At 44.8% G+C, this 26,961-nt stretch overlaps 1 protein-coding gene across 18 annotated transcripts in view; it reads left to right on the top strand.

The window, feature by feature from the left end:
- DOCK7 (dedicator of cytokinesis 7) overlaps positions 1–26,961 on the top strand; it is an 81,742-nt gene continuing 54,781 nt past the window's right edge. For 15 of the 18 annotated variants that reach the window (XM_015870696.3, XM_015870695.3, XM_085512374.1 and 12 more), the window contains exons 1-11: positions 4–164; positions 5,317–5,422; positions 16,598–16,773; positions 16,927–16,995; positions 19,455–19,584; positions 19,691–19,903; positions 20,310–20,395; positions 22,025–22,091; positions 23,271–23,420; positions 25,342–25,422; positions 26,403–26,568. In XM_015870696.3, the coding sequence (XP_015726182.1) occupies positions 127–164; positions 5,317–5,422; positions 16,598–16,773; positions 16,927–16,995; positions 19,455–19,584; positions 19,691–19,903; positions 20,310–20,395; positions 22,025–22,091; positions 23,271–23,420; positions 25,342–25,422; positions 26,403–26,568 (1,282 nt within the window). In that variant the 5' untranslated portion in view covers positions 4–126. Of the gene's footprint in view, positions 165–5,316; positions 5,423–16,597; positions 16,774–16,926; positions 16,996–19,454; positions 19,585–19,690; positions 19,904–20,309; positions 20,396–22,024; positions 22,092–23,270; positions 23,421–25,341; positions 25,423–26,402; positions 26,569–26,961 lie in introns of all 18 variants that reach the window. The other 3 variants (XR_014933055.1, XR_014933056.1, XM_015870682.3) reach the window with 2 other exon arrangements.

Raw genomic sequence — 26,961 nt, 5'->3', positions numbered from 1 at the left:
TCCAGCAGGGGGAGCAGCGGGCGGCAGCGCCAGCGCCGGGGGGAGCTGGGCCGGCAGCGCCGCGCGGGTGCGCGCCTCCGCCGAGCATTACGGCGGCCGATCCCGGCTCCCAGCGCCCCGCGAGCCATGGCCGAGCGCCGCGCCTTCGCGCAGAAGATCAGCAGGTAGCGGAGCGACGCGGGGGGTACCGGGGGGCACCAGGGGAACCGCCGTGCTGCGCCGCGACACTCGGGGTCGGCCCGGCGTCACGGCCCCGGTGCTGCCGGCGGGGCGGGCAGGGCTGAGCTGGGCTGGGCCGGCTGCGGGGCCGCGCTGGGGGCCGCGGTTCCCCCGACAAAGGCGTGGGGGGGGGCGGGGTGCGCGGCGGCGGCGCTTCCTCGGGGGATGAAGCGGCCGATGTGAGAAGGGCCGCGGGGCCGGCCGAGCTGCTGCCGGCCGCACAATGGGCCCGGCCCGGCGCTACGGCCCTTTGTGTGCGCGGGGCGGGGGGGCTCGGGCTCCGCATCGCGGCGGTGTTTGTTTATCTGTTAACAAAGGGAGATTTATAGGAAACATCCCCGCTGCTTCCCGGCCCCCCTCGGGCTCTGATGGGGTTCGCGGCTCCGTTCCCGGCGGGCACCTCCCCAGCCCCGGCCGGTGCGGCTGAAGGCAGGAGCGAAGGCTGCGTGGTAAATCTGTGTGTGTATCTATGGGAGCTGCGGCTGAACCAGGGCCGCCAGGAAGGGCAGCGATGGCACAGGCTGTGTACGAGCTGGGGGCGGCGGGCACACCCCGCTCCGGAGCCCAGGGCGGATGGAAACGTCGCCCCTCTCGTTGGTCTCCCAGGGCGCAGTGTGTCTGCAATGGGGAGCACTGGCTGTGCTGCCACGCTGTGTTCCCAGCTTCCTGATTGTAGTCATAGAAATCGTCACATGGGGGATGGATAGTAGAAGTGGGACCGAAGGAGCTCAGCAGCACGGCAGGAAGTTCCATAGAATGGCCCTGGGATGGGGCAGTGCTGCTGCTGCACCTTCGGCCTCTGCCAGCCACCAGCCTGGCACTGTCAGCACAACAGGGAGAGTCACTAACGTGGTTTTAGGATTCATTTCACAGGGCGCAGCTGTGCCATCTTCGAGTTCCTTTTGATCTAATGCACGCAGTGTGTTTTCATACCAACCCAACGGTGGCATTGTATGCAGAGGAGGACTTCTAAGTGCACCAGGTTCATTTGTGGGGTTGGATGTTGTTGCAAACTGTGCTTGCTGAAGGGCTGGGTAGTGTGCAGTGACATCAGCTCCTCAGACAGAGCTGTTGTGTGTTAGGTTGGATGGTATGAAAGATTCCGCTCTGAAAGAGCAGTCGGGCAGCAGGATGGGGCTCTGTCAGAACCATGGCGATGTGGCACTGTGATCCTAGATGTCTTTTTGAACCTTAATGATTCAGTGATCTCCAGCTCCTCACCCTGACGTGCTTATTTACATGACTGCTGTGTTTCTGTTTGGGATTTCCTATGTTGGAGCTTCGCCTTCAGGTTTATGGGCAGCACATCCAGCATGTGTGAACCAAAAACCCGTGGGCAGAGATATGTACCCAGAGATGCTCACACTGAGCTGTAGCCCATGTACACCAACACAGAACATGCTACTCTGCAACTCAGGTTGAGAGGCTGAGAGATTTGCTCACAACAAACAGCATCCGGAAGTCCCACGAGCTGTCTTGGAGGCTGCTGGAAGCCTTCCCCAGCTCCATTGTTTAAAGAAGAATAGATCCATCCCATATTCACACTCTGCCCTCCGGTTTGGTTTGGCCTGCTCTGCTGGTGGAGATACACGTACCATTTGTCTTATTCACACACAGGAAGTGGCCGTACTGCTCTTGGTTTGGCCCATAGTGTGTAAGTCAATTGGGATGTAATTCCAATCTGTGAATGTGGATTTCTTTAAGGCTTACCTAGCAAAGAGACTATAGAAGATTCTAAGCTGCTTATTGCAGTAGTGGGAGGAAGAAAAAAAAACACAAACAAATGTGAAATTGTCTGTTCTTTTTCTTAGAAAACCCACGGATGTGGTCTTCACAGCGCTGATTTACTGTGCTTTGTGCAACCAGTGTGGTGCACCTCAAGGATCAGCACAGCACCCCTGTGCCACGTGGGGTCTGTTTATTACTGCTGGGGTATTTCAGAAGAGCCTTGTCTGCTCGAGGATGTCTTTCTGACCAGCTTATACTGCTCTTCTATTGGAAGGCTTCAAGCTGAAACAGATTTTAGCTTGAACTTTGGCCATCACATGCATTTACTAATTCTTCTTGACCTTAGCAGAAGAAACTTAAGTTAAACTTACTGTAGTAAGTGGTAAATGATACCCAAAATTGTTAATTTTTAATTGAAAATACGTTGTTAAATTTTCTGTTTAACTTTGGAACGTGCTTCTGTATGATCATAATACTTAACACAGTCGGTTGTACACTGTTCATAGAATCAGAGAGTAGTTTGAGCTGGAAAAGAGCTTTAAAAGCCACCTGGTTCCACTCCCCTGCAGCAAACAGGTTCACCCACAGCTCCATAGGTGCTCAGAGCCCCATCCCTGACCTCAGGTGTCTGCAGGGTTGGGGCACCCATCATGTCTCTGGGCACCTTGTGCCAGTGCTTCACTGTTGCTTCCATCACTGTATAAAAGAACAGTTGTGTTCCTGTTCAGTGCCTCTGTTCAGCCCACATGGTGCTTGGGGGACTAGGAAGGAGTTGGTAAAGGTGAGATCCACACTGGAAGAGATAAACGCGGGTGTTTAGACCTCTCAATAAGAGCCAAACAAGTGTCAATGGTACATTACTGTTGGGGAACTCTGAACAGCCTGTTCACTCCCAGCAGGGGCTGAGCCTACAGTCCCAGTGCTGCATCTGGCTCCTTTGGGGCTCCTGCCATATGCTCACCCCTTCACCTCTGGGCACTGCAGGTTTCCAGTTGAAGAATCCCCGTATTTTTCAGGATATGATGATGTTTAGCAGAGAAATGGGGTGTGGGGGCCCCTCAGAGCTGCTGCTTTGGTGGGACCGTCACTGTTTGGAAGGTGCTTGGATGAGTTCTGTCCTGAGTTCTGCAGGATTCTTCTGACCTGGAGCAATGCCCCTGCCTTTCCCTCTGCTTTCCTGTGTGTTTCAGCCTCACGCTCCCTGAGTTACTGGTGGTAACACTAAATTTGTGTTGGTGTTGGTTTGAAGCCCCTTTGCGTTGCCTGAACAACGTTCCAGGGAGGCTGACAAATGCCTTTACTCTGCCTGGGGGTAAACAGAGCTGGTGTGAAGCCTGCACCCACTGAAAGCGATAGCAAAGCTGTCATGGGCTCCCACCAGCACAAGAAATGTGGACACAGGATGGTGTTCGGGGAGTTTCTTCTCATGTTCTGATGCCTTTTGCATCGTCAAAATGCCCTCACAGGGAAATGAAAGTATTTTGAACAGAAGCTTTGGTGCAGCTTTTTCCTCTATTCCTAAAGTGGTGCTGCCTGCCCCGTGGATGTCCTGTGCCTCGGGAAGCTGATGGGAATCCCTGACTGCTCTGTGCAAACAAGAAGAGAACAGCTCGCCCCTACAGCTCAGCTTACTTTGTCCAGGGCTTCCTTGTTTGTCCTCAGTGTGAGACCTGCCTTTGTTCTCTCCTTAGAGGTCCGGCCCTGTGCTGATTTTCACAGGCAGGTATCTTGGCAGCTCAGCCCAGGAGTGACCCTTTCCACCTCAGCACTCAGGAGCTGTCAGAAGAGCACCCCAGGTGGCATTCCATGGCGTTTGCTGATTTAATTGATGGTGAAGAAGAAGGGAACATGTTGTTCATCTCTCATGTTAAGAACCTGCACTTATCCTGCAGCGGTTGGGATCAGGCCGAGTATTTCCTCAGCGGGGGGTTGTAAATCAAACCCATTTCACTCAAAGGGAGGAAGTGGGGCCTGAGGTTTTGCAGGAAGGCAATGTGCAGGGCGTGCCTGCGCTGCTATCTTCCTTGGGCTCCTCGTCTGCTGTACCACGTACCCACTGACTCATGCCATGGAGCAAGTGTGGATGGAGCTGCCTGTTGGACGGGAGGAGCACACGTGGACAGCTGCCCCAAGACAGAAAACTAGCTGCTGCCATTTGGCTTTGGGAATTGCAGCCCAAGCCTTTGCTGTTGATGGTGCAGATGCTTTGCTGTAGCAGGCTGCCTTTCTCAAGATATGCTGAACACAGAGACCTGCATGTGACACACAACGAGCAGTCAGGAGTAACAGTTCTGTAATGAGTGTGAGGGCTGAATCAAACGTTTTGTGGTTTCTCTCTCAAAACGGGGCAGGCTGTGGAAAAGGGACTTCCTCAAACTGTGTGGAAGAAATCGGATATCTCCTATGAAATGCATGCGAGAAAAACTGAGTATTTGTATGGAGGAACAAAACACGGCAGCTCTCATTGTGTGGTGCTGAGTAGCTCGGTGCTAAATTGGATTGTACTAAAGAAATAGGGGTAGAAACCCATTGTTAAGCTCCATTCTGGGCAAAGGCTGTCAGTTCCATTTCTGTTTTTTGTTACACCCCTAAGTGTTAATGCAGCATTTGGTGTAGATGGGCCGGGCTGTGTCCTGAGCCAGCTGTTCTGAGAGGGAGGAGAGAGTTCGTAGCCTTGATTGACATAACCCAGCTTAAAAAGGATACGAAGGTCCTTCCGAGCTCTTTCCTTGGGAAGAATTAGTATTTCCAGCGTGCTCCTTAAGTTAAAACCATAAAGGAATGGTTTTTCATTTTGGTAGCATCAGCCCCGTCAAAGCAGAAATGTTTTTTTGTGTGTAATAAAGAAAGATGGAAGTGCAAACAAATGGTTTCATTCCGTTTGCAGCTCTGAGCACTTAGAAAATGACCAGCTGTGTTTTGCTTTAGAATCCAGTTCCAAGGGGATTTTTTTTTCCCCTCTCCTTTGTCTTTTTCTTTCTGTGTAAACCACACGCACACAACAATGGTTAAACCAGGGAAGGAGGTCAGAAGGGAAGCGACTGGGAAAGATGCACTTTAAACACAGAGATCATGAGGCTTCATGAGGCTGTGAGCTGCAATTAACTGGAAGGTTTGTCTAAGGATCCCAGGTGACGTGGTGAATATAAGGTAGCTGTTAGAGGGGCAGGTTTTTATTTGTCCTTTTAATTTTCAAGAGCTTTGATGGCTCCGCTGCCAAATGGTTTATTTTTTTTCATTTGGATTCCATTTTGAGATTTATTTCTTCTGTAGCACATTGAGTGTAGCACATGTGAGTGTAGCACATGTGATTTGTTGTCTTCACTGTAATTCTTTTGCAGAGATAACGTTTTCTGTGTCTTATTTCAGAACCGTGGCGGCTGAAGTCAGGAAGCAGATCTCAGGGCAGTATGGAGGGTCACCCCAGCTTCTCAAAAACCTCAATATTGGAGGCAGCGTCTCTCATCACACGACTGTAAGTAGAGCTTGGAACGTGGAAGAGGGAAGGAGGTGTGCGTGGTTATTCTGACTGTTGGTTGGGAAGAAATTGTGGTGCTTGTTCACTTAAGTGTCGGACTCCTGTATTGGTTGTTATGGGTCCTTTGAACTTGAGGTACTGTGTGATTCTGCAGTACTGACACGTTGTTGACATCACACTGAGGGAAATAATTCTGTGCTAAAAGTGCTGATTTTGGAGGTGTCTGTCCTGCACATCAGTTGGTGGCTGGGAGGTTGTGCTCCTGCAGAAGCTTTGTGGGACACAGCTTCTTGACCAGCTCTTATTTACTTTATCCCAGAGCAGGCTGGATGGGGCATTGAATTCCACATGCATGTCTGGGTCTCTCTGCAGAGAGCTCTTTGCATGCTCCTGTTCTCTAGGTACAGTATTTCTGTCTTCTTTGACATTCTACGGAGTAGAACCACAGTCACAAAGCTCATCTGGTCTTCAGATGTGTGTTAAATATTACAGTGAAAGTTTGAATGTAATTATCCCTCAGGAATGTGTATTCATTTATGTGTTTACGGTCCACTTCTAAGAGCAGTTGAAATGTAGGCCAGATTTTCAGGAACACCCTCTCTGAAATCAGACTTTCTTGCATGGACTCTCAGTAACCTTCAAATGTAATTCAGCCTGGTAGTATAAATTCCATGAGTCCAACAGACTGGAGCTGTGTTTGGGAAGTGTTCCTTTGATCTGAGTTATTGCTCCAGGTCGTAGCGGTTTCTTTTGCAACTTAGAAAAGGAATACAGTAGAATCTTGCTTTCTTCAAATAGGGTTAGATTAGTTCTGGCAGTGCTGGAAATATGCCCTAGATTCAATAATCTGTACACACATTCTGAGTTTTCAGGAATCCTCCTCTTGTTTTGCAGTGGCATCCTATGTGGTTTCATTGGTACATACGCTTCTTTATCACACTGCATGTGACATAGAGCCTTTTTATGCCGAGCACAGATGCATCCTTAGGGCTGGTTCCATCTCAGATGGGATCTCGAAGACTATGTTGACCCCTGGCTTAAAAGAGCGATTAGCCTTAGGTTGAAAGTTCATCTTTAAGGAGATACGGCTGTGCTAGAATTGCTGGGAGCAGGCATTTGTGTTGTCTCCCTGTACATCAGCTGTGTAAGAACTGGGAGAGCAGAAGGCTGGTTTGGTCGGCTGTGTGCATGGCCTTACTGCTGAGTGAGCACAAAGGAGGGAGGGGTTGTGAGAACAGCGTCTCCAGGGATGGTGCCTTGTTGTAGCAATCTCTGTAGAGGTGTGGGATGATAATGCAAAACCTGGATGTGGCGGTTCTGCACCATCTTTAGCATCACCAGTAGTTAGGTAGAGGGGAGGCACCTCTGTTATCAGTGGCACAAACTGGATGGAGCACTTAGGGTCATGCCCCCACTTCCCTGCAGCAATGGATAGCTGAGGCTTGATGTCTGCTTTTGAAGGACTCATTGAATGTCCATCCGTCAGCTTTCTGTGCCTCGCTTGTCTCACTTGAGGAACAAGTTGGGTGCACTGCCATTGTATTCCCCATTGCTTTCACAAAGTAAGAGCTTGAAGAGAATGGACTTAGGTTATGAATAAGGAAAAGGTCTTCTGCAGTGATGGTAGTGAGGCACTGCAACAGGCTGCCCAACGGTGTCGTGGATGCCCTTCCTCTGGAGACTTTCATGGTGAGGCTGGATCAGGTCCTGGGCAGCCTGACCTACCTGTGCCGACCCTGTGCATTGCAGGGCAGTTGGACTAGGTGACTTTCAGAGGTCCCTTCCAGCTCTAAGGATTCTATGATACGAAGCGTACGTTGTCAAAGCTTCAGTCCTGTCAATCTGCATGTGCAGTTCGTACTGCAGGCTCAGATTTGTTGGGCACAGTATTGTCAGCTCTGTCTTTACTTCCTGTGTCTCTCATTATCTTGTTGCTTCTATAGGTTTTTTTTTGTAGATCTCTGTGAGCATCTCTAAAGTCCTGGATAAGGTCATGGTAACTGGAAGCGAGCTCTGAGCCTTTCCCATCCAAAGGCATTGCGTGATGCTTGATGTGATTAGCTGCTAGTTTGTCATCCTCAATTCTGTGCTGAGCAGAGATGCTTGTAGAAGAGTGATTAACGTGGAGTGATGTTTTATAGGAGATAGTCTGTGTGTTTAGGCAAGTCATGAGTCTGTCCTGAGGCTGCATCATATGGCAGAGGTTTGCATGTAAGGAATTTTGGGTTAGTTTTTCTCCCTTAAGCATCCCTCAGAATCTGCTGTTCCTGTCTGTTCTGTTTGGTAACAGAGGGGAAACACGACTTCTTTCTGTTGGAGTAGCTGTTTGCTGTGGGGAAGTTCAAAAGTTTACCTGTCATAATAAGATTATGGTGCAGAAATAGAAGGCCCTGACTCTGCCTGGCACTGCAGTGTAGCTGTGCTGGTGTGAAGGCCTGGTGTGGGTTCCTGGTAGGAGTTTACATATTTTCCTAATTTTATGATTAAGTTTCATCTCTCCACAACAGCAGCAAGTTGTACTGCTGGGAGTGCAGCATGGACCTGGGGGGCTTCTGATAAAGCACTCTCCTATGCAGTGCTCCTCACACTGTGTATATACACAACTAGTTGGGATCCAGAAGAAGTCACAGCACTGATCTACTCTCTATTCTAACTCTATGAATCTCATGATATCTGCTCTGATGTAAGCATCTTTTAGCAGAAATGTGTGCTTTGGTGAAAGAGCAGCCTCAGTGCTGAGCCTTTGCTTCCCAGTGGCTGAAGCTGTGGCAGGAACCTCTTGCACTTGACACATCTGCATGTGGTTGAACCCAAGAGAAGTGCAAAAGCTGTCAGCTGAAGTTTAGCAAGTCTCTTCCCTTCTGCTTCGTGAACAACAGCCAAAATGCTGCCAGAGCTGCTTCTAATTTTGTATCTGGTGGTGCTGGGGAGGGAGAAGGCGCTGCTTTCAACTGGCTGAACGAGTGTTTGTGGTTTATTATTGTCAACTTCCGCCCTCCTGCCACTTCAGGAGCAGCTGATTTTAATGCTGTGTTCCTCAAACCACAAATGCAGGCCCAAAGCCATCAGAGGCCTTTCCTGTGTACCCTGTTGTGCCGGATGGCTCTCCTCACACGGTGTGGCCTTTGCAACACAGAGCTTTTATTTATGAAATCCAGAACAGAAGGCACTGATGGTTTGTTGCTGAGAAAAAGGAGCCTGTAAGGTCCTCATGAGATGAAGGAGCTACATTTGCAAGTCTCTCTAAATCCAATGGTAAATAGAGTGTATGTTTACACCTTGCCATTGTGTTTGGGACTGGACACCACGGGCTGTGCCCTCATCTTTGTGCATCAAGAGGTTTGGTGCTCCCTGGTGGGAACCTGCACTTCTGCTCCCATTGAACAGCTGCTTCAGAGCGACCAGTGTGTTTGAGTTCATGCAGGGGGTGGTGACGCACTGTTCACAGGTTGCCCAAGGAGGCTGTGGATGCCCCATCCCTGCAGGCATTCAAGGCCAGGCTGGATGTGGCTCTGGGCAGCCTGGGCTGCTGGTTGGTGACCCTGCACACAGCAGGGGGTTGGAAGGATGTGATCATTGCGGTCCTTTTCAACCCAGGCCATCTTGTGATCCTATGAAAACAGAGAGCTCTCACTTCCTTTCAGAGAATACCCAGCAGCATGGGGCATTTACTTTGCTTATTTGATGATCTGGACTGTTTACTATACTCCATTATAATGCCTTGTGACTAACCACTTTCTTTTCTATTCGAGTTTGTTTTTTTTCCTGTTGAGTATCTCCTCGTGCTATGCTGCTCATTAACTGTCTGCTGACCCTGTAATTGCTGCCAACCACTGTGGTGTGGCAGAGCACTGCAGTAGTTGTACCTGGGCGAAGCCAGGTTGTTGGGCAGCACAGGGATTGCCATTAGTGCTGCTGAAGTGACTCAGAAGTTTCTCTGCAGCCTGATGGGCACAACAGGCAGCCAGCAAAGCCAGCCATGCACATTAGGCTTCAGAAGACCAGAGTTCAGGTTTGGATTGGTTTTTTTCCCCATGTTTGTGGGCCTTATTGAGAGCAGACAATGCTACTGATGGACAGTACTCCATAGCTGAGCACTGCTATGAGGAGGAGCTCTGTTATCAGAGGTGAGAATTAGTTTGGAAATGAAAGGGTGTGGATTCTTGGACATGATGTGATCTGACCACATCTGCTTTCAGTGCTCCATTTTCTTCGTGTAAAATAAAGGTGCTGACATTTACGTATCTGTAAAGCACTACCAGCTTTATGGGCATTATAAGGGCTAATTGAAGCTTTGTCTTGGATTTATTGGATGTCACGCTTTGGTTCTTTGTGTTCGGAGATAGGATCTAATTATTAAATAAGAGAATATAGGTTCCTTTATGTATTTCCACTGTTTATTTTAGCATCACTTAAAAGAAGAAGAAGAAAAGATAATTTATGCAAATGAATGGAAAACACTGCAAGGGAGAACCTGACAATAAAAATGTAGGATAGAAAAGGGCGTTTTGAAGTGTTCGGAGCCAAGTAATTTTATCACCAAAATTACTAAAATGAAAAGGAAAACGAGCCAAGTCTTAATGCTCTCTCAAAGCTGATTAAGGCTTAATAGTGAGTCCCATTATATGTATTTCCTGGAGGTTGTGCCCTGCCTGCCTGGATGGCCTGTCCTCATCAGCCAGGGGAGGATGGGAGAGGCATCCACATCCTCTTCCCCTCCTCCTCCCATCGGGGGCTGCTCACGGTTGACTTTGCTCTAGTGAGCTCAGAGTGTTATGTACCAGTTATAAAATCAGTAGAGCCCTGCTGCAGAGATGAAGCTTTTTATACGTGAACTTGGTGGGTCTGGGAGTCACTGAATGGTCAATGAGTCTCATTTGTCTGCAATAATTTAAAGTTTATATGTTGGCAGAGATAACTGATCTTAACAAAACGTGGTTGTACTGAGTAAATTCCCTTCCTTAACAGAAGCATTCCCAACAGGCCTGCTTATAGATCTAAAAATGCGGTTAAATCCAGGAATAAAATGCAGAAGCAAACTGATGTTCCGTGGGAATGCTGATAGTACCCTCCATCTCACAAGCATTCTTAATATCTGATTCAAATGACAAGGGAATTTTTTCCTGTTCCTGTTGGTCTGCTTGCAGAGCCCTTCCCACAGGAGCTGCCGGGGCCCCAGCAGGCATCACCGGGCTGAAGGCTGCTGCTCTGTGATGCTGAGTTATGTACTTAATGAATGTCGTGGGTGAGTGGCCCGCTGGTAATTGAGATGTGACGGAGCCAGGTGCTCTCCATGCAGAAGCACATGCACTCTCATAGCTTCTGCAGCTCAGTTTGTGTAGCATCTTTGCAAACCCCGAGGGTCAGGAGGGATCCATCTCTGCTGCTCTGATGTATTGTTTCTGCCCAAAGGGGGAAGCTGTGATTTTTCCGATTGGACTGATTTTTTGATCTGTGTATCAGTGGAGAGCTTTGATGTTTCCTTTGTCTCGGTTTCAGCACTCTCGGTTTCAGTGTGGTTAACCAGAGGGTCTCCATCTCTTCAGATCACTCTAAGCTCAGCACTTGCATTTCCTATATCAAAGTCTTTCTGGTTTTGAAGTTTCTTGTGGTGTAATTACGTGACTGTGAGTCATCAAAGAGGATTCTTCTTACTCATCCTTGGAGGCACAACTTGTATCTTCCTACATCTAAGAAATTGCTTTAATATTCTCAGATAACAAATTAGTTTCTGATTAATAATTCCATACCCAAGTGGCTCCTTGCATTAACAGCCAGTTATAACAGCAAATAACCTAGTTCTGTTTGAACACAAAATCTCTCATGGCTTTGTGAATGGGTGCTATGTGCTGTATGTGTGTATGGAGCTTGAAATGCAATGACAGCTTCTTAGATTATGTCAGCCTTAGAATTTGGATCCTGTGATGCCCGTTCTTGGAGTGGGCACTAAGGTGAAATAAAACAGCTGAACGCCGAGTCCTTTCTGTGGCCCACCAGATGTGCTGACTCCTGCAGCTCTCTGCAATCCATCCCTATGAGGGTATCTGCCATGAGGACAAACCATCTGCCTTCCTGTTGCCTGGAGGGACGTGTCAGGGTGCCCTGCAGACCCAGCGATAGCTGAGAGAAGGCTGGGGCTCAGCTTTGAAATGCTAATCGGTTTCTTCTGTCCTTCCAAGATGTAGCCCAGGGAGGCAGTGGGTGGGAAGTTGGTATTAATTTAGAATGTGAAGCTTTAGCGCAATCTGTTACAGTTTTAGCACATTAGGAGCTGTTTAATATTTAAGGGCGTATTGAAGTTAAGATGGAACTTTGTCCTACTTTCAAAATTGGCGAGAAATACCACCTTGATTTTGAGCAAGCGCCTTGCTGCCAATTAACAATAACAATCAGGATCCTCCCTAATCCTGCTGATGAGGAGCTCGGCAAGGTTAATTTTTCAAGGTCCCTATGATGGCTGCACAGAGGGGTTTACTCCCACACAGCAGACACGACCCTGTGGTCTTTGTCACTATGATTTTCACAAGGCCCCGAGTTGTTCTGTGATCCTCAACAACCAACGCAAAGAGCGAGTCTCTGCCTTTGGGAATTAAGCATCTCATTTTAGAGAACATAAACATTTAAAAAGCTGCTGTGATCCCTCATGGGAATCGGCATCTTGAGAGGGGAAGGGGGAGGAAATGAGAAGGAAATGGTGATTTTCATGGCTGTGCTGGTGTATGCTAGCAGGAAGCCTGCAGAATCCTAGCTTGGATCTGTGTTGCTAAGGGCGCGTGTCCCTCCAGATTACTTGTGGTGCTCTGTCCTGTATGTGAGTTAGGCAACAGACGTCCAGATAGATCTAGAAATATCGCCTCTGTACAGCTGCTTGTGAAGGGACAGGGTAGATTAAAGCCCCTCAGGCAAAAGTGGGAATGCCTGTGGATGTCAGGGCATGCAGCAGTGACGTACACTGGGTGTTCTCTGTGTTTAAAGCTGGTGTCTGTGAGATGGAGATAATCGTTGTCCCTTTTCCTGCCCTCTTTGCTGCTGTGATCCATTCTTGGGCTTCTGTACGCTGCCCAGAACAACAGACCTTTATATTTTAGATGCTAGTTTAGATTAATGAATCACTTCATTAAGGAAGCAAACTGGAGCAGGAGGTTGTTCAGACAAGGGCGCGTAATGATGGGTAATGAAATTGTATCCTAATTAAATCCCTCTTTGGTCAATTCTTAAGCCTGACGGAAAAGTGGATCTATGGAGAGCATCCCTGCTGCCTGTTCATGGCTGTGGTAGTGAGGCATCCCTGCTGTCCCTAGAATTGCCCTGTCCTGCACATTTCTGATTGCTCTGCTCCCTCCATAAGCAGCAGCTGCTGCTGATCCCATCCCTGCTGGTTGTACAAAGCCAACACCACGGTGTGTCTCTGCCCTTTGCTTTCTAGTTTTGCTTCCCTGATGGGATAGAACAGGCTGTGGGCGTTGCAGCGTGGTGCCCTGTGTGCAGCATTCCTCCCACATCAGCCCTTTGCCCCTGTAGCTCATGGGTGAGCTGCTTGGCTGAAGTAAGTGAGAGTCTGTGCTGTATCCACGAGGCTGTTCCTTGTCCTTTAGCTGAGGTTCATGCCCAGATTTGTGCAGATGCTTCTTCTGTAACTGATGATGATGATACAGGTGCTCAAAAAAGGGTATAAATGGGAGGGAGAGACGTTTTGGCTAGTGGTGCACTAAAACTACAGCAAAATACTGTGTTTACTGTCTAGAAAAGGACAAAGTCGATAAGAAACGAAATTTTATTTTCAGGCTTTTAAGAGGATATAACAGTGAAGAATAACACAGCCTTAAAGAAGAAAGCTTGACTGTCCCTGCTTCAGGAGAGTTATAAACCTGTGAAATGGGGTTTTGTAATGCAGCGTCTGAGAGCTGTAACTGCAGCAGCACAGAGGCACCTATGGAATACAAGTGTTAAACAGTTTGTATAAGCCAAATCAATGAGGATGGCATCTTGGTTAAGCTGAAGAGCCCTTGCTTAGTGGGGAGGCAGTGTCTGTCCCTAGGATCAAGACAGAGCAGAAACTGTGGTGAGAAATTAACCTGAAAGACCATCCAAAAATTGATCTTCAATTACAGGTTGTACAAAATTGACAGGTGTTTTCTCTAAGTGCCGTAATCACGATGCTGAGAGTGGGCTTTCCTTCTTGTGCATTCACTGCTGGTTTAAACCATCCCCTGGTCTGAACTGGGGAGATGGTCAGAGCCTCTGCACACCTTCACTTTCTGGAGGGCCTTACTAACGACTGTGAAGATACCTCATCAGCAATTCCTTAAGGGCAGAATTTGAGTGTTCCCCTCCTGGGTTTCATTAGTGGGTTGGTAGGCAGACTGCATATTTGCAGATACTTGACTCAGATTGTCCCCATGCAACTGGAGGCCCAAAGATAAAAAAACAACCTCCATAGTGGTGGAGGAAGCTGCCAGCATGAGTGGAAAAGGCATTTCCTGGCAGCAGTGGGAAGGCTGTGTGCCTCTAGCAGGATGCTGCTCTCTCTGCCCCGTCAGCACACAGTGCTGTGGAAGAGGACAGCGTTACAACTCTTCAGATGTTCCCCATGTTCTGCAGCAGAGATTTCTCAACCTCCCCACGTGCAGCTGACGGTGGGATGCGCTGTTGTTGGAGATCAGCTGTGAGTCAGGATGATGCACGAGGTTAAGGACCAAAGTCCTATGAGCTAAGAAGTACCACAGTCCTCATAGGCTGTGGCAGTTGGCTGCTTGTTGTTGTTCTGGATGCTGTGTAGAGGCAGGCAGGGGCTGGGGATGGGATAAAACAGGTTCTGCTCCTCTGTCAGTGACAAGACCAGGGTGATAAGATTGGATAACCTGCTCTTCATCTGAACCTATTCAGTTCCTTCAGCGCGTGCTGGATCTGATGGAGTTGTTCAGCCTTCAGGTGGCTGAGGCTTTGGCCAGGCTACAGATCCAAAAGTAGCCCCTTGTGTGCTGGGTTTGTTCTTGGTCTCATCTGGGGCTCCAGGTGGATGCGGGAGTGTGAAACTGGAGGGGAGAGGTGGCTCAGCTCAAAGGCTGCGATGCCATTTGGGTTCACTTGCCTTTTGGTGCACCTCTTTGTCCCTATTTCCTTCTCTTTCATCACTTCTGCCCCCACAAATATCTAAGGCTTAAAATAATGTGCTTGCCTTTTAGCTGCCAATAGTCTGATGCGAAGTAGTTCCTCTTCATAGCCATGAATTTATGTTTGGCCTGTTTACTCAGGTGCTAGACAGTATTTCTGGCTGCACAGATGGCGAGTCTAATACAGGCTTCTAGGTTTGACTTTTATGTTTGTTTACATCTTCATGGTACGGTAGTTACCCGAAGAGACAAAGTGGAAAATTGGGAAGGTTTAACCTTGGGCCAAATGCTGAGGTGTGCAAAGGGCTCAGAGATGCCCAGATGGGGCCTGGGCTGCACAGCCCCACTGCTCTGCTGTCCTGGGGTGTGTTGGCTGCCCGGGTGTTCTTTTATCAAACACTTCATCATGCTTCATCATGCAATGGTCACGTCCTTTCAGCCCCCTGCTGTGTGCAGGGTCACCAACCAGCAGCCCAGGCTGCCCAGAGCCACATCCAGCCTGGCCTTGAATGCCTGCAGGGATGGGGAATCCATAAAAATGTTGGAGTTAAATACATGAAATTAATCTGTGCATTTTATATAAGTTGCAGAGCTTAATACCGAGTTTCTGGACATGTGTTGTTCTATTTCTTTGTGTGGGTCAGATTCTCGGCTGGCATGAAGTCATCTGGGCTAACTCACCTGGCTTTACTGGCTCTGTGTCGTGTTCCTGCTGAAGGTTTGGCCTCCTGCTTTTGAAGAAAACTGCAGTATTCATTGAGGTTGGCTGTGGCAAGAGTGATTCTTTTGGTACTGCTGTGCCAGCCAAGTTTTGCCTTGAATAAAAAGTCTGTTAATTTCAGAACTTTTTGACAGCCTAAGTTTAAAAAGCAGACCTTTTGGGTTGGGATAACAGGGCTTTAGAGAAACATGCTTAACATTTGAGTACTGAGTGTTCCGATAAAAGATAACTTCCTGGTCCCACAGAAGTCATCTGGGTGACTGGAAAGAGCAGCAGGAGCAAAACTGCTGAATTTTAATGTTCTTTTGTGACTCATGTGAAGCCTCACTGGGATGTGCTGGGGAGCTCTAGGAAACGTGTCAGATGCTGCAGCATTGGGTTCCTCAAATTGTGTTTTTGGTGTTTCATTTTCTTAATGCCTGTTTATATGCAGCCTCATAATATGGTGATCTCATAGCAGAATATATAGGTACTTATGTAATATGCATATGTTAAAATATACGGTTATGCAGTGTCTAGCTTATACCTGTAAAAGGGCCTTTTTAGCTCGCTTCTTTGCGTTATGGTGAGAGCAGTGCTTCCAGTGAAACCTACTGCTCCTCTGCAGAGCTGGCTGTTCAGCTGTTCCTTGTGCTTTATGGAAAGTTTTGTGCACTCAAAAGATGCTTTTTAAGGATCCGTATTGCTTGGAGCAGAGTCGCTTTGGGTGTGGGCTATTTAATGTAGGCCCCAAAGGTCCCCAGTGTCAGAAGAGATGGTTCAGTGTGCAGAGAAACGTTGTGTTTTGTGTTCCCTGGAATAGTCACTTAATGTGAAATAGCTTTAGTCTTCAGGGCTCTGTGACTTCATGAGCTGCTGGGAAGTCGGGCCATGCTTTAAATTCCTGTCCTCAGGCTGTGCTGAAGCATGAGACTGGTTTGGATTTTTTGCATCTTGAATCAGGGTGAAGGTCCCTTTTGTGGTCAGACCAGCAGCTGAAAAAAAAGTAAATCTAAATAAAATCATGTATGCAGCAAGTAAAGGGTAAAATGATTTAGAGGCAAACTGATCAATTTCTTGAAAACAGAGGGAAATCCATTGTGGTTTCTGTTTGTATTTTTGTGATGATGATGTTAGGCACAATAGAAATATCTGAAGAACTATTAGATAAAAGATATGACATAAAATATAGCCTTATGATATCTGTTTGCATGGGCTAATACCACTAGGGTTAATTGTAGGCTGACTTTAGATCAAATATCCACAACAAGGCAGAAGAGCTGGTATAGAAAACAAAGTAGTACACACGGTTTTCTTCGTCCTTGTTTTAAGACCCTTCCATTACTTGCCTTTCCACAGGTGCCACTCACAGAAGCAGTGGACCCCATTGATTTGGAGGACTACCTTAACACACACCCCATTACAGTCGAGTCTGGCCCCTTGAGGGACTTGCTGGAGTTTCCTCCCGATGACATCGAGGTTGTGTACACCCCCCGAGAATGTCGAACGCTTGTGTCAGCTGTTCCTGAAGAGAGGTAGGAGGAGACAGGGGAGCACCTTGCCCAAGGGAATCAGTTGTTCTGCATTTGAATATCTGCAAGGGTGAAGCCTGGAATTCATGTCGCGTGTTCAAAAAACCACTGTCATGTCAATCACTTTAAAGATGTTGTTCTTTGTTCTTTTAACAGTGAGATGGACCCTCATGTGAGGGACTGTGTGAGAAGTTACACGGAAGACTGGGCAATTGTGAACAGAAAGTGAGTTCCCCGTGACATTTGTCAGCTTGATTTCATATTGCAGTTTTATTTCAGGACGACTGGCTGGTACAAGGAAACTCAAAGATGGTTTTCCTGGCTACCGCTTTCATGTGCCTTGGCTTTTAGTTGCCTCGCTGAGCTGAACTGCTGCTTTGTGTTTAGCTGAAATGATGCTTTTTGTTTTGAAAATCAGATCTCATAGACATCAAAACCCCTTGGGGCATTTTGGAAAATCTAGGCCATTTGCACCAACTGCAGCTCCTTTGAAATATTGAGAAAGCAGGGAATGTAAAATTACTTCAGGGAATTAAACTTACTGTCAGCATTTGCTTTTTTTTCATAGGTTTTTGGTCCGTCCTGAAAGTTGCAATTGTTCTGTAAAGATGTAAGGTTTACATGTGCAGAGACAAGCACCTTAAGGTGCAGCATGCTGCGGCATTCATTGGTTCACAAAGAGACTTGGGGAAGAGCACAGTTTAAACAAGCGCCTGTCAGCGTATAAACTGTCACAGTCTGTACCTAATGAGCTAACTGTTTAGAGAATATGCACTAATTCATACAGATTAGCTGGAAAGTTTCTGAGCAGCTTTACTTTGAACATACGCCTTCAGATGATTGAAGGTCTGATGACTTCAGAAGCTATTGTCGAGGAGTAAGTGATCCATGTGATGTGCACCACCTAAAAATGACTTGACTACAACTACAGCTCTGCCCTTGTGGCAGTTGCTACAATTCACTGGTTTAATGTTGTCCAGAGCACCGCTCCAGAGGATGCTGGAGATCTGCTTTGCAGAGCTGAGATGACCTAATAAAAATGTGGTTTGTAACCTCATAGCAAAAAAAAAAGGACACTTGAGAGAGGATGTTTTATTAACTGCCAGCCATTGTGGGCAGAGCCAGGACTGCACAATGGGCTTGGGCAGTGTGACCCACTCAGCAAGCACACCTCGCAGCTTCTGAGTGACTTTTAGTGCAATCTCTAACACCTGGCTGCATTTCCTACACTGCTTTAGTTGGAAACAGTAAAGCTTTCTGCCCTGTGCAGATGTGGTCAGTGCCAAGGAAGGCATGCAGCTAAAGGCATTAGAACTGCCTGAGTGGGATGAGGGTGTGCAGAGTGATTGCTGAGCTGCAGCCCAAGCCTTGCTCCTTTGGAAGAGGAGAAGCAGTTCCATAAGCATCCCCAGCAGTTTTTGCTGCGATAAAATCATAGCAGTGCACTGCATAGCAATGAGAAGGTTGCTGTTGTTGCAGAGAAGAAGCCCAAAAGCTCAACTGAAAATAAATAAATGGTTTTTCACATAAAGTCTTCTTGTCCACCAGATCAGGAGTCTGTTACTTGATGATAGTAGCTGGTTTCTCTTGGTCTTTCTTACTGGATGGTTACAAGTGCTTGGCCAGATTTGGGGGCACGACATCCTGATCATTGAGCTTCAGAAGAGCTTGACTTCTGCTGTGCTATTCTTCTTTCTCCTCCACTCCAAGTTAAATAGTTTTTATTTCAATCTTTCTCTATGGTTCTTCATAACCAAAATATATTTGGGGACAGTGAAATCTTTCCATTAAGTGAATATTTTAATGGTACTTAAAAGGAGTATATTCCTTTGTTTTCCTCTTCTTTCACCTTCCATTCATTATACTCTGCTAGCACATCTCTGTGCCTGCCGTGTCTGTTTATCACTCTGTGGTAATTGTAGAAACAGGGCAGGATATGAACAATAGATTGTAGGTGCAGCCCCAGCATTACTTTGGAAACTGACTTAGGTTGACTTAAGTCAAACTGACTGAATTTGTGTTGTAAGGAAGCTGTGGCTCTGGCCATATGTGTGTGTGAATACAGTCACAAGTGCCATTTGGTATCCTAAAATTCGTTAGTCAAAGTGATGTGATCTTGTGAGCAACAGCACACAGATTGTGTACTAGCAAGTGCTTTTGAGCTCTGGAATGCTCTGGAGGACCCAGTTCTGTTTATAAGGATGCTCTGGGAAGATGCTCGTTTTAGTTGGAGTCAGAAACTCAAGTGTTTTCCAACATACTCAGAATCTTGGTGCTTTATGAAGCTGGTGCTTTGGTCTGCATGGTGTTAATATTGTCTGCTCCCAGCCAATTCCTGCTCCTGCAGAACCACTGGCCTCACATCTCCTCGTTATTGTCCTGTCTTGAGCTTGTCACCACAATTGCTCATTTTATGATGCCCTTAATTGGGCATTGATAATAATTCCTTGGACATCATCCAGCATTGCTTTAGAGTTGAACAAAGTCACACTGTAGTACAAGAATACTGGTTGTTGGATTATTGCACAGCTACAGTGGAGAGTGACTGGGAACACTGTTTGCAGAGAGCAATTCATGCTTTGAGATGACCCACACTGCTAATACTGGGTTTGTTCTGTAACTCTGCTTGTGGGTTTGGGATCTAAAATAGTACTAAAAATGCTTTTGAAATGCTTTGTTTTCAGGTATCACAAACTGGGGACTGGATTTAATCCCAACACTTTAGACAAACAGAAGGAGAGGCAAAAGGGGCTCCCCAAACAGGTCTTTGAGTCTGATGAAGCTCCAGATGGCAACAGTTACCACGATGAACAAGTAACGTACCTTTCAAACCCCGCTACCTAAAACCTGATTTATAGTTGCATTTTAAACGTGCAGTCCCTTTGCCATTGTAAGTTGCTTTTAATTTGTTGAATCTCAGGATGACCTTAAACGGCGCTCAATGTCGATTGACGATACTCCCCGGGGCAGCTGGGCTTGTAGTATTTTTGATCTGAAGAACTCCCTTCCAGATGCCCTTCTCCCAAACCTACTGGACCGAACCCCGAATGAAGAGATTGACCACCACAATGAAGATCAGAGAAAGTCCAATAGGCATAAGGAGCTTTTTGCACTACACCCGGCACCGGATGAGGTATTTTTATATGTATGTAGGTGAGATTAAAAAAGTGGAGGATATAGTGAATGTGAAATCTGTCAGTCTGCCAATGATTCAAAGAAGTCAAGATCATCTGTTAAGTTTCCATGAGAACCTCAGCTGTTCTGCAGGAGTTGAGAGTTTTTCAGTATGTTACCATACATGCTGCTTTCTGAAGGTTTATTTTCCTTTATGGATATCTGATCCCATAATGTAGAAACATTAGAGGGATTTAATTTAGTGTATTAGTGGCTGCTGCTGAATACAACACAATAATAAACCTTAGATTAGATTGATGCTAATATCTTAGAAGGAAAAAGCGCCATGTGTACTTGCATCAGAATGGTATTAGTGCTTTGTACAAGTGTTGTCTCTAAACTGCTGTTCCTGTGACAATTTTCAGGAGGAGCCTATAGAACGACTTAGCATTCCTGAAGTACCCAAAGAGCACTTTGGCCAAAGACTGCTGGTGAAGTGTTTGTCTCTTAAGTAAGTATCACTCCAACAAACAGCTACATTATAGGAATTGAGAATTTAAGTCTGTCACATCCACTTGCTTCTGGGATAATTCTGCCATCTTGTTTAATATCCTTAAAGCATTGTAACTTTGATTTGGTCATAGGCTTAAAGGTTAATTCTGTAAAGTGTAACATACACAGTAATGTGCATCAGGTGATTTTATCTTTGAGGCTTCCTTTATATTGGTCTGACATGGAAGGTTTTCACTCTACTTGACCTTTTTTTGCATTCTTTTTCAGCCAATCTGTAGCTACACCTGTCCCATATCACTAACACACATCTTGGCTGTGCTCTTGTAGGGCTCAGCAATTGGCCAGCCATTGGTATTCAGCTCTGTAACAAGGATATGTAAGTGGGCAAGAAAAATAAATTAAAAGTGCTTGAGCCTTAAAACATAAGATTAACACTTTGCAGTGTTAGAAAACCAAAGATTTGTCAAAGTTTAGGCTCAACAACCTTGACTGTGTCCCTTTAAGAGCGAAGACTTTATATACTTAGCAAGCATTAACTGAAGGAATAGAAACCTGTTAAACAAGTTTAATGAAGTGGAGCTCCTGAATGTAGGGTTACCTGCAGCTGGTTCATTGCCTATAACTCTTCTCTGATAACACAAGGTAAAATTTTACTGTTATTCCCTTGGAGAAATAAAGTACAAAACTGATTTTCCACACTGCTGTATTCATCTTCTGTGTCCTCAGTTAGGTCAACCCTTCTTATTAGAGAGCTCCAGTTAGACTACATTGCGGCTCATAACTGAGATATATGTGTGGGACATATCTCCTGCTTGTAGAGTAATCCAGGACCTAATATAGCCATAGAGATGAACTGATTTTGCAGCCTTTTATGAACTGGAACAACATAATATGCAGTAGCAGTGGAGTTTCCTCTCTAAAGAATGGAGTCTGTAGCACAAATAAGTTAAATTCTGAAAATCTGTGATTTCTGCTATTTGAGCTGACTCTTAAATTTATATCTAATCTGCCAAAATACATGCTTGTTCATGTACCACAGTAATCTGTGAAGCTTTATTTATCACTTTAATGGTGAGCATCCAAGGTTGTGCTGCCTTAATGACACAAGAAGTGTGTGGCCTCTTCCCCAGGGAATTTTTCAGTCTAACGAGAAATATGGGTTAAAGAAAAAGATTGATTTCAATGTAAGATTACCTAAGCAGTCTCCTTTTCAAGCTAATCTCCCTTTTGTTTGTAGAACTAGAGAAAATACCTGTTTGATGATGTAGTCCTGTATATTGTTCTGCCTGATGGCAGAAAGAGTTGCAGCCTAAAATGAACACAAGGTGCTGGGGGATGCTGCTGTGGATTCAGCATTAGTTGCATGGGTAGACTGTGCAGGCAGAACTGCATTTCAGTCCATACTCAGTTTTATGTAGGAATGAGGACAGGTGAGGGGTGGGGGGGAAAAGGGGAGTGAGACCTCCCTTTTCAACACAGGAAGCCCTGTGGAAGTTTGGCTGTGTTGCTCCTGATATCTTAACTGACTGTGCTTGGTGTTTGCTTTACCCAGGCAGGATATGGGAAGCGTGTAGATGCTTGTTACAAAATGCAAGTCATTTGATTCTATGTGTTTCTTTCTTTCAAGATTTGAGATAGAAATTGAGCCCATTTTTGCAAGTTTGGCTTTGTATGATGTTAAAGAGAAGAAAAAGGTAGGTTTTTTTTTATTACTTAACATTTTAGTCAAGGCATTACAGATTTGTGTTATAAAATAGAGGGGTTTCGTTCTGAAAACAGGCTCTTCAGGAGGACAGTGGGATACAAGTGGTTGGAAGAGCGATGAAGGCATTTCATCATGAGCTTCCTTACATCTTCTTCTGCTCAGTAAAGCAGTTGAAGTATAACTACTTTTCTAAAAATATTATCTAATATGTGAGTGCCTGAAATCAGTATATATATTTTTTCCAATCTTGGCTTTCAAAAGTCTTTTCCCTGGAGTGAATTTAATCTCAATAAAAGGTTTCAGTTATTTAAGTTTTTATGACTTTCTTTTTCTCTTCTTTGTGATTCAGCACGTTGTGTGGCCAAGTAACGTTCTAATAATGCACAGGAAAGTTGTACGTGCTAAAATTGAAACAAAACTCAGCGGTCTCTTCAATATTTGAGCTTCAGGAAATACAAAATTCATTTATTCCCTATTTATGTTCTATCTTTAATATTTAAAGAGTCTCTTAGTTTTCCTAATTCAAGATATTAGCAATTGCAGAGAGAAAAATGTTAAAAATATGCATTTTGACATTTATCTCTTTGAGACTTGAACTTAATGCATTGAGTTTTAAGTTGTGTAGATGAGAGCATGCGGAATATTATGTGAACTTTGTTTAATATTTAAATCACATTTCATAAGCCAATTCAATCATTTCATTACTCCATTTTTTTTCCCCCTCTCTTAGTCAGTTCTTTACTGACCTCTGGTGTTGATAACCAGCTCACATTCCTTTTGGCCTTGATTGAAGCCTTGGTGCTATGGAGGATTTGGTGATTCAGTGTGAGAATCTCACTGTCTCCTCCAGGATGATCTCCAAAAGATCACTTTCTGTTTTAATATTTGGATATTTCAGTTCAGATAGCAGTTGTATTCCAGTCCTGTGGTTGGAACTGCGTATCTTACTGGAGGACGACAAAACTTTGTATTAATTTGCTCCTCTTCTTTTTGCTTTTCCTACCATCCTGCTCTTATGTTATACTTTTCTTTTTATGCATGGATTAGAAACGAGGTGCTGTTAGTGGTTTTTTTCCCCCCTCATATCTTGAAATGACCCGTGATGTTGGTGAGGATTGCACAGAACACAGAAAGAACCGATGCTGACTCTACCCAACTTCTTCCTCAGATTTCAGAAAATTTCTACTTTGATTTAAACTCCGAACAAATGAAGGGAATGCTCCGTCCACACGTCCCCCCTGCTGCTATCTCCACGCTGGCCAGGTCTGCCATCTTTTCAATCACCTACCCCTCTCAAGATGTGTTTCTGGTAATAAAGGTAAGAAATGCTAGAGAAATTTAAATTACTATAGTCACTTGTATTTATATTAAAGTAAAGCCAAGTGTGGATGACTCCCCTGCTTGTTACTTACACTTGCAGAACAATATTTTATTGTCAGAAGCAAAAACATTGAAACCAGAAATTTTTGTTTTCTTTCAAATCCTCTCACTTGGTACATTGAGTTTTTTTATGAGAGTAGCAGTTCAGTGGAGGTATACATTATTATTATTATTATTATTATTGAAAAAGTGCAGAAAGTGTATAGCTTTGTTTGATACACTGCAGCCATCTGGAATCTGACCTTGGTTTTCAGGTGAAGTGACATGCAGGCTTCTTAAAATGATGGAGAAATGAATCATTTAAAGATACCTTTTTCAAAGGAGATTCTGACTTAGATGTATATGCCCTTAAGTCAGATGTTGAACTGTCTTTACAGACTCTGAATTGAATTGTGATCTATAACTGAAATTAAATACCACATTGGTCACTCCTGGAATAAAGTACACAAAGATGGAAGTTTTCTCTTTATTTCATTTGTTTGAAAGAGCACAGAAATGTTACGAGGTCAGACAGGTGTTTGAATTTGTCTCTGCATAAATATTATCCTACTCTAAGGAGGATTTTGTTGCATACTTTCAGTTCACAGACAGTGAACTGAACTTTGCTTTCTAGCAGCGTTTTTTGGTGATGCTGTTGACTGTAGTTTGTACAAGTTCTTCTTGAAGTGCATCTTACATGAAGTGTAAGCTTTTGAAAATGAATTAAGGCTTTGTAGTGTGGCAGAAAATTCCCATATGAGGAAAGAAGCTTTCAGTTTTTCAGGGAATAATGTATTTCCATTTTTTTTGGTCTCAAAATTTCTTCTGAAAATCATGTCTTACACACATTCAGTCTTCTGATTTTCACAAGATAGGAGGATGAGATAACCCTGTGTTTCTGAAATGGAGATCTATTCAAAATAGCTTTTGACTGCACGTTAGTGCTTGTAAAACCAGTGATCCAGGAGGAGCTGGTGGTGATTTACCTAAGTGATTTTTTGATTTGATGATGAAAAGGATAAAGTCAAGGATAAAGAAGACAGATGCGTGGTGTGCTTTACCAGGTGAATTTTTGCATGGGACTTCTTGTTATTCACTGTGAATCCTCTTTTTATACAGCTTCTGTTGCTGGCATAAACTCATTAGGGAGTGAAGATGCGATGGGAAGTAGTCTTGTTCTTTATATTGTGTGGCCTCTTGTACTTGTACTGATTGATGAGTGCAAATGACACTTCTTAAGTGTGGGAGAAGATTAAGGATGCTGTAGTCATCACACATGCACAGTAGCAAGCATGGAATGCAGGGTCAGGATGCTTCTGAAAAGGAACGGTCTGCATGCTTGTACTGGGGAAGGTATTTCTATCAAAAGCAGGGTTTCTTGCTAAGTGGGCATTGACTTATTCAGAGGCTTCAGAAGAAAATGTGTACTCTTTGGCTAGTATAATTCATTATTTGATTTGAATACACGTTGATTTAGAAGTGTGTCTTAACACAATGGAAGTCACCTTTTTGTGATGCTGCAGTAGTTCCTTAATAAGGAAACCTGAAATAAGAACAGTCTTCTGAAAATGGTGATGACAATGCAGGCTGTCGGTAAGACCTTAAAAATGAGCTGAAAGTGGTTCCATAGAACATAGTAAACCGAAGTGAATTGGTATATGTTCCCTCTGAACCTGTATTTTACTCTACTGATTTAATTATAGCTGGAAATCTGGGAACTTAATGGCTCTAACAGATTGAGTGCAGTGGTTGTTCCTGACACACAAAGGGAGATCAAGCTTCAACTCTTCTGAAAGAATGTTTGTGTTTCCTCGTGTTTGTTTAATTTAACAGTCCTTGCTGGATACGTGTCCTTATAATGGTTCATTTTCCCTTCTCAGCTTGAAAAAGTATTACAGCAGGGAGATATTGGGGAATGTGCTGAGCCTTACATGATTTTTAAAGAATCTGATGCAGCAAAGGTAAGATTTTCTTACATGTTTTGATTAAATTTGGCTATAAGCATTTGAAGGTGTTTTGTTATTAACACACTGCACACTGTCACATTGTTTTCTTCTTTCACCTTAATTTCAGCGGTCATTGATATTGCTCCGATTATTAAAAAGACCCATTTTTAATTAATCTTGTCAAATTCTGAAAGGCAGGTAAGGGTTTAGGACCCTTGAATCTCGATTCCACACAGGGTAGTTAAAAGAGTAGTTAAAGGTCATCAGTTTTTGTAGGTAACAGAGGCGATATGTGGTTACCATCAAGCTCAGTCTCCTGTAATTCTGTGTCCCAAAGGATCAGCTCTGTGCTTTTAGCTTGGTGAAGTGGAGACAAGTTTGGATGTGAATGCAAAGTAAGATGTCAATTTGTCTGCTGCTGATATCCATCATAGTACCTCTCCCTTGCTCTAGAAGGGTTATAAGCTGATTCCTTTAATTCTTGTCTTCAGCAGTTTGGGCATTGTCTTCTAAAGTGCCCTGGATAGCCTGGACTAGTCCTGAAACACTAAGAAAGCTGTGCCTTATAAGATTTCTGATGTGTCTTTAGCTGAAGAAGCTGAAGACACATTTTTTGCTGATTCCTATATGTCACTGTACCACATTGTGGAAAACAACTATCTTTCACCTGAGGTATTCAGCAAACAGAAGTAAAAACCTCTCAGTTTCCTGTGTTTGACAAGTTGGAATGCGCCTACGTGAAATTTAGGCTTTGGATTTGCAGGGAATGTAGGTGATAAGGTGATGTTGCAAGGAGGAAGCTGAAGAGCACACAGCCAGCTGCTCTGGCTGTCAGGTTGTCCTGTACCTGGTGCTGTTGGTTGGGTTGCAGTTCTGTGAAGCAGAAATCTGCATAATGCATAGTGATGCCATTGTTACATAGTGATTTTGTGAAATGAACCTCTGTTTCTGCACCTCTCTTTGTAATCTGATTGGGTTTAATCTTTTATTCGCAGAATAAGGAAAAGTTGGAAAAACTGAAATGCCAGGCAGAACAGTTTTGCCAAAGACTAGGCAAATACCGAATGCCTTTTGCATGGACAGCCATTCATTTAATGAACATTGTGAGCAGCGCTGGAAGTTTGGAAAGAGATTCCACAGAAGTAGAAGTTGGCACAGGAGGTAAAGTGTATGGAATCTGTATAAGTGAGAGTGTGCAAATCCAGGGTGTCAGGAAGTCTTGATTGGGCACCCTCTTTCTGCCATTGCTCCTTTAATCCCATTCCTCCCCCTACCCTAAGTCTTCTGATAGTCTCAGGTCATGGTTGAACTGAAACAGAAAAGTCCATGATAACAAATGGGTTTATCTTTCAAGGATTTTACAAGCAAACCATCTGTTATATTATTTAAAACCAGACTTCTAAGTGAGAGAGTGTTACAGGCTGATGAACATTTTCCAAAGGAGTGGATTAATCTTTGCGAACCACACAGCTCATCTGAAACTGCTCTTCAGCATCCCCAAAACTGCCAACTTCATCATCTTTCAGAGCAAGGGAAACACATAAATCTCCACAC

The sequence above is a fragment of the Coturnix japonica genome, chromosome 11, assembly GCF_054131305.1.
Source record: "Coturnix japonica strain WE chromosome 11, WE-NBRP24, whole genome shotgun sequence".
NCBI classification, from domain to species: domain Eukaryota; kingdom Metazoa; phylum Chordata; class Aves; order Galliformes; family Phasianidae; genus Coturnix; species Coturnix japonica.
The sequence above is the reverse complement of the archived record's forward strand: the minus strand, read 5'-3'. Positions and strand labels throughout refer to the sequence as shown.